At 41.5% G+C, this 22,952-nt stretch overlaps 1 protein-coding gene across 6 annotated transcripts in view; it reads right to left on the minus strand.

Annotated features, from left to right (window-relative positions):
* The window catches only part of NEK10 (NIMA related kinase 10), a 357,380-nt gene that overhangs the window by 228,184 nt on the left and 106,244 nt on the right, over positions 1–22,952 (minus strand). For all 6 annotated transcript variants that reach the window (XM_068236184.1, XM_068236182.1, XM_068236186.1 and 3 more), the window contains exons 8-13: positions 22,392–22,470; positions 21,927–21,994; positions 20,355–20,434; positions 18,844–18,930; positions 7,537–7,761; positions 5,298–5,437 (exon numbers count right to left, since the gene is read on the minus strand). In XM_068236184.1, coding sequence (XP_068092285.1) covers positions 5,298–5,437; positions 7,537–7,761; positions 18,844–18,930; positions 20,355–20,434; positions 21,927–21,994; positions 22,392–22,470 — 679 coding nt within the window. The remainder of the gene's footprint in view (positions 1–5,297; positions 5,438–7,536; positions 7,762–18,843; positions 18,931–20,354; positions 20,435–21,926; positions 21,995–22,391; positions 22,471–22,952) is intronic.

Consider the following 22,952-nt stretch of genomic DNA (forward strand, 5'->3'; position numbering starts at 1 on the left):
AGCTGCTACACACTCTGCTAGGGAGATTTTAATTAGCCTCTTGTGGGCTCCCTCCTCCCACCTCCCCTTCTACCTAGCCCTTCCTCCCTCCTACCGGAGGGAGGAGGGTCTCATCTGCCAGGGAATTCCAGTATTTCAAAAACCAGCTTATATACCATGATAGGGATTTGAACCCAGGCCTCAGTGTATGGTAGACAACTAACATATCCATTGTACCACCAACACTACTAGCTGAAAGTAGCTGAAAGTAGCTGAAAGTAGCCTAGCATGTACCATTTATGCTTAATGCAAGAGAAAAATTAGACAAGACAAATAACATTTATATCACACTTTTCTCCTGGCAGACTCAAAGCACCAGAGCTGCAGTCACTAGGGCACACCCTATATAGGCAGTAGCACAGATATGTAGCCAGACATGGCCTTGTATTTTGTGTTCAACAGTTGTCAAGAGAAAAATTAGACAAGATAGCAGTGTTAGGAAGACTTGCCTAATGTCTCCTACTGAATAGGTGCTGGCTTACTGAACAGACAGAGACGAGATTCGAACTCTGGTCTCCTGTGTCAGAGGCAGAGCCATTCACCATTACACCATGCAGCCACTGCTTACAGACATGTAGCCAGACATGGCCTTGTATTTTGTGTTCAACAGTTGTCACGAGAAAAATTAGACAAGATAGCAGTGTTAGGAAGACTTGCCTAAGGTCTCCTACTGAATAGGTGCTGGCTTACTGAACAGACAGAGACGAGATTCGAACTCTGGTCTCCTGTGTCAGAGGCAGAGCCATTCACCATTACACCATGCAGCCACTGCCATGCAGCAAATTTTCTAGCATTGTAGGAACTGTTAGGGGGATCATAACTGGTGAGTTTCGGGCCCCTAGGCCAAAGAGGTCATAGCCTAGGGTCACAAAAACCTGTTTATTTGGGCAATTTCAATGGTGGCAATTCTGAGGTACATAAATCGCAGCCATGGCCGTTTGCAACGTCTGAATCTCACGAAATGTCTCATGCAGGTAGAAGACATATTGTTAGACTTGGGCTCCAAAGATGGGTTCCCTACATCTCTGCAAACCAGAGTTATAGGGGTCTAAAATTGGTAAAATCCCCCATAGGCTTTCATTGGGCCTCCTATTTACAGTTCCAAAATCTCACATCTTTTCAAAGGGCAATTGCTCAGCAGTGGCAAATTTTCTAGCATTGTAGGGACCCTTAGGGGGAACATGACTGGTGAGTTTCGGGCCCCTAGGCCGAAGAGGTCATAGCCTAGGGTCACAAAAACCTGTTTATTTGGGCAATTTCAATGGTGGCAATTCTGAGGTACATAAATCGCAGCCATGGCCGTTAGCAACGTCTGAATTTCACGAAATGTCTCATGCACGTAGAAGACATATTGTTAGACTTGGATTCCAAAGATGGGGTCCCTACATCTCTGCAAACCAGAGTTACAGGGGTCCAAAATTGGTAAAATCCCCCATAGGCTTTCATTGCCTCCCTATTTCACTTTCCAAAATCTCACATCTTTTCAAAGGGCAATTGCTCAGCAGTGGCAAATTTTCTAGCATTGTAGGGACCCTTAGGGGGAACATGACTGGTGAGTTTCGGGCCCCTAGGCCAAAGAGGTCATAGCCTAGGGTCACAAAAACCTGTTTATTTAGTCTATTTCAATAGTAGTGATGCTGACGTACATAAATCGCAGCCATGGCCGTTTGCAACGTCTGAATCTCACGAAATGTCTCATGCAGGTAGAAGACATATTGTTAGACTTGGGCTCCAAAGATGGGTTCCCTACATCTCTGCAAACCAGAGTTACAGGGGTCTAAAATTGGTAAAATCCCCCATAGGCTTTCATTGGGCCTCCTATTTACAGTTCCAAAATCTCACATCTTTTCAAAGGGCAATTGCTCAGCAGTGGCAAATTTTCTAGCATTGTAAGGACCCTTAGGGGGAACATGACTGGTGAGTTTCGGGCCCCTAGGCCGAAGAGGTCATAGCCCAGGGTCACAAAAACCTGTTTATTTGGGCAATTTCAATGGTGGCAATTCTGAGGTACATAAATCGCAGCCATGGCCGTTAGCAACGTCTGAATTTCACGAAATGTCTCATGCACGTAGAAGACATATTGTTAGACTTGGATTCCAAAGATGGGGTCCCTACATCTCTGCAAACCAGAGTTACAGGGGTCCAAAATTGGTAAAATCCCCCATAGGCTTTCATTGCCTCCCTATTTCACTTTCCAAAATCTCACATCTTTTCAAAGGGCAATTGCTCAGCAATGGCAAATTTTCTAGCATGGTAGGGACCCTTAGGGGGAACATGACTGGTGAGTTTCGGGCCCCTAGGCCAGAAAGGTCATAGCCTAGGGTCACAAAAACCTGTTTATTTGGTCTATTTCAATGGTAGTGATGCTGACGTACATAAATCGCAGCCATGGCCGTTTGCAACGTCTGAATCTCACTAAATGTCTCATGCAGGTAGAAGACATATTGTTAGACTTGGGCTCCAAAGATGGGTTCCCTACATCTCTGCAAACCAGAGTTACAGGGGTCTAAAATTGGTAAAATCCCCCATAGGCTTTCATTGGGCCTCCTATTTACAGTTCCAAAATCTCACATCTTTTCAAAGGGCAATTGCTCAGCAGTGGCAAATTTTCTAGCATTGTAGGGACCCTTAGGGGGAACATGACTGGTGAGTTTCGGGCCCCTAGGCTGAAGAGGTCATAGCCTAGGGTCACAAAAACCTGTTTATTTGGGCAATTTCAATGGTGGCAATTCTGAGGTACATAAATCGCAGCCATGGCCGTTAGCAACGTCTGAATTTCACGAAATGTCTCATGCACGTAGAAGACATATTGTTAGACTTGGATTCCAAAGATGGGGTCCCTACATCTCTGCAAACCAGAGTTACAGGGGTCCAAAATTGGTAAAATCCCCCATAGGCTTTCATTGCCTCCCTATTTCACTTTCCAAAATCTCACATCTTTTCAAAGGGCAATTGCTCAGCAGTGGCAAATTTTCTAGCATGGTAGGGACCCTTAGGGGGAACATGACTGGTGAGTTTCGGGCCCCTAGGCCAAAGAGGTCATAGCCTAGGGTCACAAAAACCTGTTTATTTGGTCTATTTCAATGGTAGTGATGCTGACGTACATAAATCGCAGCCATGGCCGTTAGCAACGTCTGAATTTCACGAAATGTCTCATGCAGGTAGAAGACATATTGTTAGACTTGGAATCCAAAGATGGGGTCCCTACATCTCTGCAAACCAGAGTTACAGGGGTCCAAAATTGGTAAAATCCCCCATAGGCTTTCATTGCCTCCCTATTTCACTTTCTAAAATCTCACATCTTTTCAAAGGGCAATTGCTCAGCAGTGGCAAATTTTCTAGCATTGTAGGGATCCTTAGGGGGAACATGACTGGTGAGTTTCGGGCCCCTAGGCCAAAGAGGTCATAGCCTAGGGTCACAAAAACCTGTTTATTTGGGCTATTTCAATGGTAGTGATGCTGACGTACATAAATCGCAGCCATGGCCGTTAGCAACGTCTGAATTTCACGAAATGTCTCATGCAGGTAGAAGACATATTGTTAGACTTGGAATCCAAAGATGGGGTCCCTACATCTCTGCAAACCAGAGTTACAGGGGTCCAAAATTGGTAAAATCCCCCATAGGCTTTCATTGGCTCCCTATTTCACTTTCTAAAATCTCACATCTTTTCAAAGGGCAATTGCTCAGCAGTGGCAAATTTTCTAGCATCGTAGGACCCTTAGGGGGAACATGACTGGTGAGTTTCGGGCCCCTAGGCCAAAGAGATCATAGCCTAGGGTCACAAAAACCTGTTTATTTTTTTGCAATTTCAATGGTAGTGATGCTGACGTACATAAATCGCAGCCATGGCCGTTAGCAACGTCTGAATTTCACGAAATGTCTCATGCAGGTAGAAGACATATTGGGGGGGGGGGGGGGGGGTCGGATCACTCCACAGTTGTTTATTTATTTATTTATTATTTTATTTTTTAATATTTGTTATTTATTTTTGAATAAAAATTGCTTTTTTTATTTTTAATCCCCTGCTCCCTCCCTCCCTCCCCTCGCCAGCCAATCAGGGTGATCAGCTGTCATAGGCTTCAGCCTTTGACAGCCGATCACTCCCCAGCCTAAGGAGGGGACAGTCGTGTCACACGGCTGTCCCCAGTACAGCGCTGCTGCCGATCGCAGCGCTGCACATGTAAATAGACAGCGATTACGCCATCTAACATTCTTCCGAATGGAAACCGCCACTTGGAGACTGAAGAGGGGGCAGAGCTCCGCCTCTCGAGCAGGAGATGCGCGCGCATCCTGCATGCGATCTCCTGCAAACTGCAGCCCCAGGACTTGACGCCAATCGGCGTTAGGTGGTCCTGGGGCTGCCGCCGTGGCCACGCTCATAGGCGTGGAGCGATCCTAAGGTAGTTAAACTGACATACACAGGCAGGGGCGTAACTAAACTTAATAGGGCCCCCCTGCAAAAATGATAGCATGCGGGAGACGTGATTGGGAGATGGCGAATGGCAGCAGAGAGTGTTTTGCTGTGAAGCAGCATCTGGAAGCAGGAAAAAATTACACATGTTCCTACACAACAGAACAGCGAGGATTTTTTGCTAATTGGCTGCACTTGTGGTTGGGGAGAGGGAGGAGGAGGGGCCCCAAAAGCTTCTGGGCCCCCCTGCGATGGCAGGGGTCGCAGGGGTGATTGTTACGCCCATGATCTAATGACTCCCTATGCCTCAATGCTTTTTCTAAATGCATCTCTCATCTTCTGTCTATTGGCTTAACAATTTCTGAACAACTTTCCATGTATGGATAAGTGCATACAGGTTCACTTAAAGTATAAAGCTATGAATCTCTAGGATAAATGCTTCCTGATTTAATAGGTATAGAAGCCAAAATCTACATGACAGCCTTAAGCCTCATACACACGGTACAATTTTCCATCAAAACAAACGGTGATCTGATAAGAAGTTGCATTGTATGTAGACGTCCAAATTGTTCCCGATCGATAATGCAATTGATTTGGGTTGATAACTACTCAAAATCGATTGCAAAATCGGACCGGTCGGAAATTATCTGGTCAATCAGTTGATCTGACGGAAAATTGTACCGTGTGTACCCAGCTTAAGCGCATACAACAAACAAGCAACAAAGGAGCAAGTATAGCAATAACAGCTTTCATTATTCCACCCTCCCAAGCTCACTTTAAATGAATAAGTTGTACATCATATTTGCCTTTCGCTGAATGTGGAAACTGATATAGAAACTATGATACCTGCTTGGAGTGAGAGCGTATTTTCTTGTATTTCTCTTGGGCTCAAATCCTCTGATAGATAAAGATGCCGAATTCGGCCTGCAGCATTCGCACTTGACAAGCTCCCAATGGAGGAGCGATCAGAAACTAGATACTGTTCACTGGAAGAACGTAAAAGTGGTATGTTACAAAAAGCATGATGTTAGGAAAAACGATCACTTATACAAATGAATGTATAGGTTTCAGATTATTATTTTTGTATTAGTTATTGTGATTATCACAAGAAAAGGAAAATATATATATATTGTTAATTAGAAGAATCTATAATAATGATTTCTAAGCCATCTGCTGTATGTATGTGTGTCCCATCCGCCCTAGAGACCCTAACTCCTGCTCACTGTGGTTGGCCACCGGGATTGGCTGTTAGTGTCGGGATGTGCATGCGCGTGTTGTGGGATGGTGAACACAATGTCCAGAGAGCTGACAAGAACACCTTTGCACTGCGCAACTTAGAGCATCCACCAGCTTGTATTAAATATTACAAATAAAAAAATGTTTTGAAGCTCTATCTGCTCATCCAACCTGGTAATGTTCTATCAACACAAAATCTCTCTTTACTGCTGCAATAAACAAGTCTCAATATTGCAATACAAAAGTCATGAATCCAGACTTGGAGACTGATAACTAAGCTCTATTGTTTTTGATGGAGAGAACTTAAAAAATGTATTGTTAGTCCTGGACCAAATATGAAAAATACTATACAGTCCCTTAAAGGGAATCTGAAGTGAAAAAAAAAACTTATGATATAATGATTTGTATGTGTAGTGCAGCTAAGAAATAAAACATTCTTAGCACAGATATGAGTCTCATATTGTTTCAAGTACATGAAGAGTTACGAAACTTCAGTTGTTATCTATGCAAAAGAGCTTCTGTGAGCTCTGGGACTGTATAAAGTCGTGGACAGCACTGTCTTTTGAAGCACTTATCTCAACTGTCTCTCATTGTTTATTCTTTGTTTATGGTTTTTCTGCAGAGAAGGGTCAGTAGCCTGCTCTGTGAATTCATTTAAAATGCTGAGTGTATTGTGGAAACTGCAATTATTAGAGAATGATGCAATGGTATAAAAAAAAGCTATATACCTGAAAATAAACATGAGACTGTTTTCTTTGCTACTAATGCTTTATTAATTATGCGTCCTGCACAACCAATTCATTATATCATGTGCTTTTTTTCCACTTTAGTGTCACTTTAAAAAAAAACAAAAAAACAAAGAACATGCGGCATGTGCAAATTTGACAGCTCTTCTGTACCGTCTAAACCGTGCCACCCACCAGCATGCACTAGAATTGTGATGAACCCAATGTCTTATCTGCAAGTACAATGCAACACTGGTTGGTGGGGCTAGCCTCCATTACTTTCTACAAAACAAGCTGCCTCCTTTTCTTCCATTGCTGAGCACATCCTGTAGAGTTCAGTAGTTGGCTATTGACGAGGACTGATTCAAGGGCCCCTATGATTTCTTGTGACCATAACATTCACATATTGTCTGGTTCTGAAACACCTATTTATTTGAAAAAAAATGTAATGTCGTTTTCAGCAGAGGTAGCTTCTCAGTGGCAATTTAGGGTCACTTTAGGCCATAAGTAAGCCTGACAAAAACATGTCCTGACAATCATGCTTAAAGACACCCTGTAGTGATATATAGTAAAATGCAGTCAATTGTTCAGGATACCCACTATTACGGTAATTTTCCTGGTTTCAACCAGTATATTGCTATGTTGCCCACCCAACAATGCTTAGCTAAGGATGTTTAGCAATATGGAGTTCTCCTCTCAGAGCATTTTGGAAGACCAGGTTTATTTTCACTGGCTTGAGAATTCTCCAAAATAAACATTCCGCAGAGCTGCACCTGACAGGACTATAAACGTCACCACCTGTGATAAATGTCAAAATGTAAATCAGGGTGAGGGGGAAAAAAAAGTGCTGGGGGGGGGATGCTGGTGATAACGAAAATGGATTGGAAAGGGTTCATGTCTTGTGCTCACTGTAATCCCTACAAAAATCTAAACTAATCAAGCCTAACCCGTATGCTAAGAGACCTACTCTATCAGAAACAGAAGTTTGAACATTTGAAGTGCAAGAGCCTCTCCACCCAAGAGAACAACTGCTGAACAGCACTGCAATGATTCTTCTGCAATGCCAAGGAGCATCTATGAGAATTGGTCTTACCATGCAAGTCAGTAAATAACAATATGTATACCCTTTTAGAATATGGAGCAGCTGCTTGATTCCTCCCCATGTTCGAATCTCCACACTTATTTCAGGGTCTTCGCAGATCTGAACCAATATCCAGACAACGCTCCATAGAAGTTTCAGATGGTCTGAGTGAAGTAAACTGAGCAGTGAAGGAACGCCATCATAGATCTTGACTTGTTCTTTTACCTCAGACTCTGAGCAGAGGAGCCGCAGGAGTTCTGCGGAAAGCCTGGAGATGACAGAGATCCTGTATTATGTCGGTATCAGGGGTAGCAATATGGTTACACTTTTGTCTTCATATGAGAGTTAAGTTTTAGCTGTTCTTTAAATGATTCCCTGTGCAAAGCGATTGTTGTGGTGCCGTGCAGTTTCTACAGTGGGCGGTCCCATCGGCCCACTATTTTAAATTTACTGCTATAACTGAAATTCACAGCATTTTACGTGGGTGCCTATGGCCGCACCGAAATGTATAAGTGCACACTTTACCCAGATTTATGTGACCCCTCACAGCAGCACCTGTCACGTTAGAAAACAGATCTGAGGTAACACAGAACTGCTGTGAGAGAGGCACAGTTAGGGAGATGCCACATTTGTGTCTGTGGAAAATAATGGTATTTTCCTGCAAATTTTTGTGTACTTTGCGCATTTTCACGCGTGTCTTCCACCATAGACTGCTGGCACCTGCAAGCAGTCTATTCAAGTTTAAGCTAAGTACCCATGTGAAGATGGATACAGAGATCAACGGCAACCAGCAATCGTTGCCCGATTCATCTTCACTAACGTGGAAACGACAGCATGAACTATTGTTTAAATGACTGTTTAAACGATTGCGGTAAAATTATCATGGCAGGCAATGGGGATCTGAGCAACTGGTCACTCAGTGATCCATCATGATCATCACAATCACCGCATGTCACCAAACATTTTTTAACTAATTTTGGTTAAACAAGGTTACACAATATTACAAAAACGATTGTTTAATGTAAAAAAAAGTCGCCCGTTGCAAAAATGTCACTGCAAAATCATGTTGGAATAGACTTTTAGGCACACTGGAACCCCATGATCCCTTGCACCAATCATCGCTGCCTTTGTGGGGCATGAATACCCCCCCCCCCCTTTTTTTTACTATTTTTTAATTTACACCTTTTTTTTTTACTGTATTTTTTATCAGTGATCACTATTACTTGCATTAATAGTAATCACTGAGGGACACTGATCCCTTTGACCAAGCAGTGGTACAGTACAGGGGTCACGTGCATATGCAATCATTACAGGAAGTAATTTACTTCCTGTAAACACTTTACAATGATGTTGTGAACAATGTTTATATTGGTAAGAGGAGGGGGAGTGTCGTTGGCGCTGGTATATAGTTTTTTCACGGAAGGTGATGCACGTGTGATGGAAGCCGATGGTGGTCATCATATCTGGCAGTATTACACTATTGTTTCTATCTTCTTTTATTTTATATGCCCGTGAAGGTCTTGAAGAGAGGAAATGGAGGAGACTTTTAAAGAGCCTGGATTCCATTTGGTTGTGTATAAACACTGGACTGGAGTTTTTTTCCATTGGGCCTAAGTAACGGTACACCTCCCTCTCCCCTTTTGAACTGAGAGCGCATTTTTGTGCTATTGTTTTTATTGCCAGTCTACACTATTGGATTTTGACTGCTGCTTCATGGAGCTAGACTGTAATGTATCCTGAGCGCATTTTCTTTATTGTGGTACTGTTTTAACCACTTTACCCCCACGCGTACGGATTTCTCCGCCCCTTTTTTCCCTCCTAAAAAACCAGGGACGGAGAAATCCGTACCTTCCGCGCTACCGCCGCTGTCCGCGCTCCCGCCGCTCGTGCACGCCGCCGCCCGCTCGCCCGGAGATCAATGAACGGGAAAATCCATTCCCGTTCGTTGATCTAAGCCCCCGCAATGATCTGCTGCTTCTTTCAGAAACAGCGAGATCATTGTGAGTCTCCCAGCCTCCTACTGCTTCCTGTAAGCATCCTTCCGTACGCTTACAGGTCGCATGTAAACAAACACTCTGTGGCCATTTTGTGGCCAAATAGTGAACTACACCCTAAAAGCATTTTACATATACAAACATTACATTTACACAATAAATTAACTCATTACCTCCCACACTCCCCAATTTTTATTTTTTTTTTGTAATTAAAAAAAATACAATAAAAAAAAAACATAAATAGTTACCTTAGGGACTGAACTTTTTAAATATTTATGTCAAGAGGGTATAACACTGTTACTTTATAAACTGCGGGCTTGTAATTAGGGATGGATGCAAAACTGAAAAAAATGCACCTTTATTTCCAAATAAAATATTGTCGCCAAACATTGTGATAGGGACATAATTTAAATGGTTTTATAACCGTGACAAATGGGTTAATACATTTCATGGGTTTTAATTACAGTAGCATGCTTTATTTAAAAACTATAATGGCCGAAAACTGAAAAATAATAATTTTTCCCACATTTTTTCCTATTTCCCCATTAAAACACATTTAGAATAAAATAATTCTTGGCATAATGTCCCACCTAAAGAAAGCCTAATTGGTGGCGAAAAAAACAAGATATAGTTCATTTCATTGGGATAAGTAATAATAAAGTTATAGACGAATGAATGGAAGGAGCGCTGAAAGGTGAAAATTGCTCTGGTGGTCAGGGGGTAAAACCCCTCAGTGGTGAAGTCCTATTTGGTGATGGTCACTTTGTTGTTCCTTGGGCATTGGGCATCTGCAGGAGGAACACTACTTTCTTCACATTGCTTCTACTAGAGAGGAAAGATTATTGCATATTGACTGTAAGCTTGCAAGGACAGGGCTCACTACCTCAGCCGATCGTGCGCACTCCCGTGCTCGTTCTCGCCACCGCCTGTTAGTCCAGAGATCAATGAATGGGAACGCAGTTCGCTGGCTTCTATGAGAAGCCGTGATCTTTCTTACACATCCACGCTTCATTTCCTGTAAGCGTTAATGCACTTACATCTAAAATGTGCTTCTTACTTCCTATGCTCTCCCAAACATACACAATAAAACAGTAAAAAAAAAATTACAATAAAAAAAAATAGTTACCGTAGGGTCTAAACTTTTTTTTTACTATGCATGTCAAGAGAGTATATTACTATTATTTTTAAAAACATGGGATTGTAAATAGTGATGGAAGCATAATAACCAGGACAAATGGGCAAATAAAATACGTAGGTTTTAATTATGGTAGCGTGTATTATTTTAAAACTATAATGGCTGAAAACTGAGAAATTATGAATTTTTTTTTTCTTAATTTCCAGGTAAAATGTATGCAGTATAAAATAAATCTTAGCAAAATGTACCACCCAAAGAAAGCCTGAATGGTGGCGGAAAAAAACAAGATATAGATCATTTAGTTGTGATGAGTAGTGATAAAATTATTGGCGAAAAAATGGGTGGTGAAAGTTTGCTCAGATGCATAAGGTGAAAAAAACCCTGAAGGCTGAAGTGGTTAATAGATGTTAATTTAAATTGATGTTTGTATCAAACAAAATGTCTAATCTTCTAATTTTTTTCTAATAATCTATGGTAGCCTTTACTATCCAAGCGTTAAAACCTAATTAAGAAGATTATAGGTACTATTTTAAATGTATTGATTATAATAATGATGTAGTAATTAAGTTCACAGGGGCAGGTGGACTGCAGTGAACTTCCACTTGCTAGAAATCACCCCAATTTACGTCAGCTCCTAAGTCATTCTGCCAATCTACCATTTTTAGCGTTCTCAGGGCTTTCTTTCAGTTATCTGTAGAGTTCTATTTTTCACTGAAAGACAGCAGCTCTTGTTTATCCCTATAACTACATTTTCAAAAAATAAACATTGAACTCCAGAAAAGTCTAACAGAAGTGTGCTTCCAGGACAGAAGGTTTAGGTTATAAATTTGCAATTCATATTCTGGCTTTAGCCTCCTTTTCAGCATACTGGAAGCTGACAAACTGACAGTTCCCATAGCTGTCAGCAATCCAATGCATGGTCTAACTGCAAAGGAAAATCCATGAGGCTGAAAATGTTTATTTTTCTGCAGGAAAACAAACTACAAAAATACAATCAATAAAGTTGTCAAAGTTATCAGGGAAATAACCACTTTTGGATAGTCAATATAAGCAAAAAAAAATATTCCATTAATATCCAGATATGATAGAGGAGAGAATAAGTTTTGGGGGCTTCAAAGGAGTAAAAATGAATGAAAGCACTCATATCTCAATTATTAAAAAATACTTATACATATGAACTATGCATGTACTGTATTTTTTGGACCATAAGATGCTCCGGACCATAAGACGCACCTAAGTTTAGAGGACAAAAGCCAGGAGAAAAAAATACTAGCCACCACCACAGACATGTGGTAAAAGCCATTCCTAGGGGGCAATTCCTTAGGGCCAGACGTTTTTGTACAAAGGAGGAAGACTATTGTCGGGTCAGCCGATCCATAAGCTCAAAGTTTAAACAGAAAGGATACGATGCTAGAATTGAGAAGGTCAGACAGGAGGTGTCAGGCATTGACAGGTCCACTTTATTACATAGATCGGTTAGAGCAGGGCCGGATTTCTGGCAAGGCCGCATAGGCCATGGCCTAGGGCACCAGAAATTTAGGGGCGGCTCAGTGAGGGGCAGTAAAGCTGTTTTATGCAGCCATCCCTATCTACAAAGACCGCTTTATCCTTTGAACTCTCTGTCCTGTACTTGTGTCATCCCTGCAAGACCTGAAAGCTTTATCCTGCAGTTACACATCACCCTAACTCTCATGGTGACACAATGGTTCCATCATTAATGAGATGGCAAACATCACATAAAAGTTCTTAAGGAAAACATAACTAATAATCTATACACGTATTACTAAAATAGTTATTGTCTGTGACATCCAATGATGCAAAGTAAGTAGAATTCTCATTGGGGCACACAGAGATAACTATACAGACGGTATAGTTGGCCTTGGGCGGTAAAAAGTACAAATCCGGCCCTGGGTTAGAGATAGAGAGACCAAGGGGATTCCTTTTGTCACCAGCTTGGGTAAAAATACTGAATTGATCAAAAAGTCCATCCGCAGATTTTGGCCCCTGTTGAGTACAGATAAAGATTTGGGGTCCCTTTTTAAAGAGGAACCCATTTTTGCCATTAGGAGGGGTAAAACTATCCAGGACAGTGTGAGGCACACTGACACTGCTCCCACACGAAGTGCAGTGAGCATGGGTAAAGCAGGGACACATCCGTGTCTGAATTGTAATGTATGTAATGGCATCATTAAAGGAGAAGCCGTTTGCCACCCCCATACAGGACGAAAAATTAAAATTAAGGGGAGACATTACTGCTCTACACCCTGGGTTATCTATGGGCTCAAATGCCCCTGCGGGCTAATGTACGTGGGGGAGACCACTAGGCCTGTTAGGACGAGGATACAGGAACATAAAAGGGCCATTACCAAATATGCGGAGGGTGAACGCAAAAGTTATGACACCTCAGTTGCGAGGCACTTTGCCGCTATGGGGCATGGTGCGGCGCAGCTGAGATGGTGCGTTCTGCAATCCATGAATCCATCCATGAGAGGAGGTGATATGGAGAAAAGATTAAAACAGAAGGAATCTAAATGGATCCACATGTTAGATGTGGTAGCTCCAAGAGGCATGAATGAGAGGCTGCCTCTCAAATGTTTTTTATAATGTCGTTTTTCATAATGTCATTCTTAAGCTGTATTTATGGCTAAACTTTCTGGTTCTAGTATTTAATGTGTTGCTTTTAATGCTGCAGGCATTTATACATGTTGTTGATTATATGTCTTTTTTTAGGTGGTCAGTGGCAGTCCATTGCAGGAAGTGCCTGGATTACGGTCAGTTTTGTATTGCTGTTTATTGGTAGCCGATTCGGAGTGCCATATGACCGTAAAGATGTTGTTTATGTATGGACATTGAACAATGGGTTAATGGGAAAGGGCGAAGCCAAGCACATTGGGTGTGGTGGTAAATTTGGGGGAGAGGGGGAAGGGAATAGGGACCAAGACCAGTTCAATAATTGCTAGGTACAATTAACCTGACCCACACTATTGTTTAGAACAATTAATCACGTGACAAAGGTCATGCAAAACATAGAAAAGGTCATTTATTGGTATTATGTAAAGCTAAAAGGTGTGCAGCAAAACACAGCATTAAATTACATTGGGTGTGGTGGACTGCCCTGAATCTTTATAATGCTGTATGTATCTTCAATTGTTGTTATACACCTGAGGAAGGATGTAATATCCGTAACATGTAGTGTACGCTTGTTCCGAATACAGCAATTTCATTGCAGCCAGTGGTGTGCCGTCTCTTATGTTTTATTGGTGATTTCCTGAAGCCGTAGGAGCAATCCGGCTGAGACAAGGCACCGGCCAGTTACAGGTCCAGGGGACCTAGCACACGAGTTCTCTAGGTATTTACGGTGTGGGAAAAAAATACTAAACCTGGGGTGTCCATGGTGCAGAGGCATCTTGTGGATCTTCTCCCCTCCCCAATTATTATGTCTCCCTTGTACCTCTTGTGTCTCTGTGTCCCCTTTGTACTTTTAGTGTCTCCCTTGTGTCATCCTCTGCCCCCTTGTGGTCTCCTTTTTGCCCCCTGTGTGCTCTGTCCTGTTACCCTGTGTCCCAGTGGCTGTCATGTCCCACTGTCCTTCTCTTTTCCAACCTCCTGTGTCCCCGCGGCTGTCCTATTCCGCTGTCCCTGCGGCTGTCCCATCCCCTCTGACTCCTGTTGTCTTCTTCTTTCCCAGTCTACGTCATCTGTGGGAGTGTGCAGTCTGTGGTTTACTGTAGTGCGGCGCCACAGTGCAGAGATTAACAGCGGTAATCCTTCATGGAAAAGCCGCTGGGGGGTCCATGCACGCAGCTGAAGTCTCTCTCCCTTCACTTCTGCTTACATTTCTAATGCAAAAATGAGGGAAGAGACATCAGCTGCCTGCACAGACCCCCCAGCAGCTTTTCCGCGGAGGATTACCGCTGTTCATCTCTTCACTATTGCGCCAATTTACAGTAAGCCCCAGACTACACAGCATTCAGACTATAAAACTCGGGCACATTTTCCCCCATTTAGGGGAGAAAAAGTACGTCTCATGGTCCAAAAAATAGGGTATAATGTTACCATACAAGGAATGTATAGTATATGCAACAACTACTGTATGACTAGTATACTACATGGCCACTAGATGGCAGTGTTACTTTTATGTGTGTTCCTGTTCTTGTTGTGTCATTGTGATAAAATAAAAAGGTTCTGTGCTCCTTGGTTCCCGAGCAAAGTTCAGTGTAACACAGACTAGTCTGCCTGTCCTTTGTGTAACCTAAAAAGTTATATCCATCATATAAAGAAAATTATTTTTATGAAGATTAGTTGCAGCAATTTTCGTCTCTCTATTTATATATATACTGTTGCTTGTCTAGCCTTCTCCATACAGCTTTGTTTATATATTACCTTTATTGATTCTCGCCCTTTGGTATTGCATATACGGATATTGAATGCTATGCCACTTTGCTACATGCATAACTGCCCAAGCATAACAATAGCACATTTAAACTGTAGGAAATCTGAGGTTGGCAGCTGTGTGCAGAGAAATAAATGCAGTTGGATCCTACACAGAGATTATGTGGCGTGCCTCGTCCACATCAGTTTTTTTTTTTTTAACCCAACCACTAATTCGTTTGAATATTTTTACCGTACTGACATCATACTATGAATAAATGCAGATAATAATTTACAATGTTTGCAATACTCTACAGCAGGGATGTACACATTTTTGCCACAACTCAAATTAATTTATGGGAGTGAATTAGGAAAGGTGTGGTTCATCAAGTAAAATACATTTCTCCATTTCTCTGTCCCTCCAAAAAACTTGCATAAACATGCCCCCTGAAGAGTGGAGTTCAACACCTGTCTCATACAGCAGTGCTGTGCAAACTATGACCCATGGACCATATTCGGCCATATGCCATATGCCAGTGTGTCACATGATGCCACTGTGTCCATGGAGATCGGCACTGTAAGAAGTGATTAAGTGAGTTAACCCTGTCTTTACTGCACTGCTCGCAACTCCGCAGGGAGGGAGGAAAAATGGAGAGAAGAGGAATGCAGTCCGCGGCACTTAAAGTTTGCCCATCCCTGGTCCTACAGGATTGGACATTCTTGTGAAGAAAAGTAGTAGTAGTTACACATCCTTCTTGATATAAAATGTATAGCTACTTTCTGATATATTACTATTATCTGTTTTTACATTGAGCCTTACATTTTGCTTGCAAATAAAATAGATGATGCAAATATTCTGATAATGTTCATCTCAAGTATATGTTTTTTAAATGGAACCTAAACTGAGAAGGATGTGGATTTTTGCTTTAAAAATAATACCAGTTGCCTGACTCTCCGGCTGATCCTGTGTCTCTAATACTTTTAGCCACAGCCCCTCAACAAGCATGCAAATCAGGTGCTCTGACTGAAGTCAGACTGGATTAGCTGCATGCCTGTTTCAGGTGTGTGATTCCACCACTATTGCAGCCAAAGATCAGCAAGAATCGCAGGCAACAAGTAGTATTTAAAAGGAAACATCCATATCCCTCTCAATTAAGGTTCCCTTTAAAGGTTGTCTTTGTTTTATTTGGAAATAAATGTGTATTTCTACCATTTTGCGTCCGTCACTAATTACAAACCCTTATTTGCAAAAATAACAGTAATATACCCTCATGACTTTCATATTAAAAAGTCCCTAAGGAAACTATTTATGTATTTTCTGTTAAATGCCACTTTTTTTACATTTATTTTTGTAAGTATTTTATTTTGGTAACTATGGGAGGGGAAGTAAGGGGTTAATTAACGGGGTATTTTATATATTTTTATTTAACTACCTAATGACCGCGTCACGCCAATTGGTGTCAGTTCCTGGGGCCGGCTACTGCAGGAGATCATGCACAGGCTGCACGCACATCTCCTGCTTGGGGGAGGAACTCCGCCCCGACTTCAGTCTCCGAGCGGCGTTTAATCTCCGAGCGGTGATCGCCGCTCGGGAGACTGTTAGACTGCAAAACCGGCGTCTTTCTACTAAGTACAGCGCTGCGATCCGCAGCAGCGCTGTACTGGCGACAGCCGTGTGACACGGCTGTCCCCCTGGCACACAGGAGAGCAATTGGCTCTCATAGGCTGAAACCTATGGCAGCCGGTCGCATCATTGGCTGGCTGGGGGGAGGTAGGGTTTGCAGGGGAAGAAAAAAAATTCTACATTTATTTTTAAAAAATGACATAAATATTTATTAAAAAAATAAACAATGGGGGGGGGGGGCATCAGACCCCACCAACAGAGAGATCTGTTGGTGGGGAGAAAGGGGGGGTGGGAGTAATCACTTGAGTGCTGTGTTGTGCGGTCCTGCAGCTTGGCCTTAAAGCTGTAGTGGCCCATTTAGTGAAAATTGGCCTGGTCTTAAGGGGGGTTTAACACTGAGGTCCTCAAGAGGTTAAAGTAATGTATGTAGGGGTAATTTTGCTATTTGGCCACTAAATGTCCCCCCAATCTATTCCTCCTGTGTACTGTGAATAGTAAACAAAGGAAGTAATGTGTGTGTGCTTTACTTTCACTTTTGTCAAAGACCACCCGCATCTCATGATCATTGATCACATGAACTGATTTCCCATTCACTGATCTGTGTACTAATGGGCACGGAAGTGAGCACAGTGGTGATTGTGGTGAGATATGTATATCTACGCTTCTGAGGCTAAGATAGTCTTAAGGGGCATTGCTATACTGTTGCAAAAATGATAAGTGGTTAAAGGAGATCAATTGCAAACTGTACTATCTGTGGTGTAAAATTCTCAAAGGTTTACTAATTAATCAATTAGTGGCTGTGCGCACACTTACGTTTGCAAATCAGCATCGTAATTACTCAGCCTTTTGCTAGCATTTTGTACAGCGATTTCTGGAGCAATTTTCCGGCAAGTGCTAGCAGAGTGATTACGATTTGTGATTGCGTTTAGCAGGCCAGCAGCAGCTGCTTTGTGAAATGGCTTTAGTGATCATGCTCTGGGTTGCCTTGGAAACACGCCTTGTGCTGCGTTTCCATGATGCTCTGATCTATTGTGCAGTAATTGTAAACTAAGTACTGTGGCGGCGCAGCATAAAATGCATTGCTGCGGAAACCTAACGCACATGCACTAATGTCATTTCACAAAGTGTCTGTGCTAGGGATGGCCTGTGCGGATTTACCCAGGACTCTGCTGGAGATCAGTGGGACAAGAGTGTCATCCTCTAGCTACAGCATAGCGGGGAACAAGATTTTAAAAAGGTGGGGCCAACAAACTGCCCATTTTTAGAGATAGACCTCATCACTAGTATTGTTATTGTGTGAAACTGATGCTCCCTACAACTTAGTGTAGTCTTAAGGTGGCCACTAATGGTCCAATTTTCAGAGAAGAATTGTTTGAGTGATCAAAAAATTTTGATCAGATTGACAGAAAATAAACTCCATTGGTGTCCACAATCAACTGTGAACAATTCTAAAAATGGTCCAAAATGAACAGAGGCGCCAAAAGAGTAAAAATAGATAAAACTTTTAAAACTTGAGGAGGCAGTGGTGGACTTACCTCCTCCAAGTAGACACAAAAACATATTAACGCTTAAAACATAGAAAGTGTATTGATACACTCCAAGGTTCTTTGCAACGCGTTTCACAGGTATGACCCTACTTCATCAGGCAATGAGATAGCATTATATGGTGAATGCAGGTCTCAGTCTGGGTCAAGCATCTCTGTCTCTGTCAATAATTGTTTGAGTGATCAAAAAATTGTGATAAGATTAGCAGAAAATAAACTCTATTGATGTCCACAATCTAACTGTGAACAACTTTAAAATGATCATTTAACAGCAATTCTATCAATTGGAAAAACATTTTTTAATTGGTTGCAATGGAAAGTACAGATTGATTTGTTGATGGTGTCAATGTATTATGACATTTTATTTGCGATCACATTTATCTGAACTCTTGAACAATTATTCGCTAAAATTGGACTGTTAGTGGCCAGCTTAAAAGATTAGTCATTATATGACTCAGAAAAATGATTTTTAGTAAACCTTTGAGTTTTTCAGAATGCAAATAGTACTGTTCTTTACCATTTTTCTAACAGATTTAAAGGAGTTTTATTCCCACTTTTTACATTTTCGCAACTGATCTCCATTGAGGATATTACAGTGCTGCTATACCACAGATTATTATAAGGATAGCAGATTACAAACATTTTTAAGGCAATTCACTACTGTTCATACTGTAAGGCTTACCTTTTAGATAGCAGATCATATTCATGTAGTATCATCATGAGACTCTCTACAATGCTAAGTTCACACATTGTGGCTCTGCACTCTGGACTGCAATGTAATAAAATAAGTAAAGCAATAAGCAAAAATTAGATTAAAGCAGATTCCATTTGAAATAAAAAAATAAGTTTACGCCTTTAATTTCCAGTCAGCTCCAATAGGTTCAAGTGGTGACTAATATTGAGTTGTTGCAATGTCCCTCCTGCATTATCCTTATGGCCGCCAAGCTATGCACCACTTCCTGGTTTTGAGTGTCAGTCCCACCACTTATAACACAGGCTTTGTGCTTTTCCAAACAATTGCTAGATGATCACATCAGGAATGGTTATGGTGATGATTATATGGTGATGATTATGGTCAATTATGATTATTGATTAAAAAAATGATGATTATTACCTCAAAAATTATAAGGTCTTGATATGACCATATGCACTAAATGCGCTCACTGAGGGATGACCTGTTCACTATGGCTGCAAAAATTACCACCAGTTCCTCATGTCATTGCAGCACAGCAGGTCACATGGACACAGCGTCTATGTGCTGTGCCAGCACCTGCGTGCATCACTGGTAAAGGCACTGGGCCAGATTTATCAAACGTGTCTGAGACAAGATATTAGTAGATTTTTAGAAATCCATGCAGAACTGTTTCAGGCATCTTAAGAAATCATTAGATAGTGCAGATTCCTTCTAAAACTGTCGTATAATAGGAGGAGCTAGGAAGGTCTCTCAGACAGTGCAGTGTGTGAGGGGAATTGCTGTTGCTGAGGTAACCAACACACCTGCTGTATTAATAGCAGTAGGCTCTGAGGAGGAATTCAGCAGGTGGGAGGGGCACATCACAAATCATGTATAGCCTGCATTCTGCAATCATGTCTAGCCAGCAGTTCTACATCTGTAGAACTGCTTTCAAGCACTTCTTAATCTGCGTCAGTTTAGGGATGGATTTGCACTTCTCTTAACTGTAGTGCAGCTCTAGAAATCCACGCTAAACTGCCACTATTACTAGGATTTAAGAACGTTCTTATTATCATGCAGCACTGTTTTCCCTGCTGGTTAGAACTGATTAAGAAGAAAAAACTGTCGGTAATGCGTTGATAAATCTCCCCCAGTGGTATCGAGCCTAGTTCCCAGGAAGTTCTCCCCATCAGCCCCACCCCCGGCAGCGTGGAGAAAAGACGCCACACACTGAGACAGTGGAGGCAGAGGCAAAATGCCATGGCAAATTTCAGTAAAAGATAGACATTTGTGTCATAAGCACAAGGCAGCTATGCAGTGTCCTCAATGCACATGGCCATTTGCTATATTGACATTGGTGGGTTGAAGAGGCCACCGATTCTTTCATTGTCCAGGGCCACCATGAGCCTAGAGCCGCACCTGCACACATACATCCGCACTCGCACACAAACACACACACATACATACACAATTGCACACTTATCACAGCTGAAAAAAAGGTGTATTCAGCAGTGACTTACCTTTCTGCTAAACTGGTAAGAGCAAGCAGCGCACCCAGCAGCACATTACTGTCTCTAGCAGCTAGAAGTCTGACCAAAGTCTGAAAAATAAAAAATGGATTTTATGCACTCATACATCATTTCTTTATAGTCACAAATAATGTTCTGACTCCTAAAGAACAACACGTCCTTGTGTGCATAGTGCAGTACATTGCAGCTATTCTGCCAGACACTTCAGTCTGCTCATTTGATCCAAGGAAAGCAGAAAAGGGAAAAAATTAGTTGAGTACTATATGTGACGATCTTTTTACTTGCATAAACGGTGAGTTATTAAAGAGGTGCAGTTAGGGACCGTTCTCACTAGGGCGATTAGCAGGTGATTCCCGCTAATCGCCGTAGCGATAGCGCTTTTTAAAGTGCCATCGAAATTAGAACTGACAGTGATCTCACTACCGCGATTCCTGACGATTGCGGGTGTTCCGCGATTAATGGCAATTGCAAAATGTGTTACCTGCAGCATTTAGTCACGATTCTCGAGCGATCGATGTACAAGTGCTGATCGCGATCGTCGGGAATGGCGGAAGTGTACAATGATTCTATCATGCTAATCGCAGTAAAATCACCTGCACAAAATGGTAGCACTAAGCTTTTTAAGTGTGAATGGGCCCTTATGACAAATAGTAGAATGTAGTCAATTATCCAGGATTCTTACTTTTACATTAATTATCCTGGTTTCAGCACTCTGGAATTTAATCCTTCAGGAAACTCCTGCCTCAGGGCTTGTTTCCACTATGCAAGCTTTGAGATTATTTTAAGCGCTAGAGTTTTTAAAAAAGCGTTTTAAAAGCGCTGGTGCAACAAATTTCAGTGTGAGTGTTCTTACATGAGCGATGAGCTTTCTTTCCAATCGCAAACATGAGCCCTGCATCATTTCCTGAGCGTTTGTGCTCCAATACAAGGTATAGCAAAAATCGCTAAGTGCTTTAAAAAGCGATTGGATAAGCGATTTTGTGAGCGCTTTTCAATACAAAGTACATTAAAGATATTCGGTTCCAGGTCAAAAAGTTCACTTCTTGATTTCTAAAGAAAAAGGCGCTAATCGCCAAACAAAAGCACTCACAAAAGTGCTCAGCCCTTGCGATTTATGATGTGAACAAAGCCATAGGCTTGGTTCCTATGTGGAACAGAGTAAACAGGAACAGAGTCAAACGGACCAGTTCAGTTTTTGCTCCATTTCATTTTCTTGACTGTAAATGTCCAGAGCAGATGCATTTCCCCCACAGGTTCCTATTGGGAATGCATCCGCCATGACAGTAAATTTCATACTAGGTTCTGGTCTTCCTCTTGCAGGCTCACAAAAATGTGGCCCTCCATGACAGTGTAGCAGACAGCACTGGAATGTGGGGGGAAGGAACTAGGTACCAGTGTCGTAGCTAAGGAGATATGGGCCCTTGTGCGAGTTTTACATGGGGCCCCCAAGCACTCTACAATAACCACAACAATAGGATTACAGTATCACAATATAGATGCAATGCCCTTTATATTTTTTTATTGTGCTAAGAAAATAACTACAGACTAATTATTGGTACTTACTTTGTGGGCACCACTTTGTATTACCCATTCTCTCTGATCTTTTGCAGCAGCAAGTTTTTGAAAAATATCTACAAAAACGAAGATACTATGTCAGCTCACAAAAATAACTGCCCAGGATACAATTCCTACACAACACTAGCCCCACCCTCTAACAACGTATACATAGACATGTAAAAGCTGAAAATATGCTTACAGGAGTTGGTAAAAGAAACAAAGCGTGTAAATATAAAACTCAGTATCACATAACTGTGCGGCAGATAATAAATACACTGCAACTTCACAGTTACTCCACAGCTAAGGTAGAGCAATTATAATTGCCAATTTGTATATAAAAATAATAATAAAACTGTCATAGTAAAAATGGTGTTAAAATCTAATGATATCATTTAAAATGTGGTATAATACAAGAAACAGTAAAAATAAGAAACAACATTCGAATAAAATATTACAAATTTTAATACTTACAGGTCAAATTGACCAGTTTATCAACATTAAACTCATCTTCACCAGATGAAAGGTATGTGTTACATGTAGACTGCATGTACTGAAAGTAAAAAAAGAAAAAGTAAAATATACAAAAATGATAACGTTTAGCAATAAGATAACAAGTCTACATATGTCCAGCAGATGGCGCACTGACATTAAAAATAAAATAAATACCTACACTGACTGAATGAGACCGTGTGAATTTCTGCTTAGTTGAAGATGTAGCATTACATTTCGGAAAGGTAAAGAAGTGAAGATATATAAAAGACAAGTAAAGGTGTTGATGTTATAATTGCCCCCATCATCATCCTCTGTGCAACACAAAGTTAGATGGGTTATAGCTATCTCCTACCAAATGTTTTACTTTTTCTTCACGGAGGACATTAAAGTGAACCTCCGGACTAAAAATCTACTGAGCAGAACTGAAAAGGCTTGGTGTTTCTTTAACAGTTTTACAGCATCAGAACTTTGTTTTTCTTACCAAGGCATCATTTTTAGCTGCATTTTTAGCTAAGCTCCGCCTCCACCCATCAAAGAGAA

Source organism: Hyperolius riggenbachi, chromosome 5, assembly GCF_040937935.1.
Source record: "Hyperolius riggenbachi isolate aHypRig1 chromosome 5, aHypRig1.pri, whole genome shotgun sequence".
NCBI classification, from domain to species: domain Eukaryota; kingdom Metazoa; phylum Chordata; class Amphibia; order Anura; family Hyperoliidae; genus Hyperolius; species Hyperolius riggenbachi.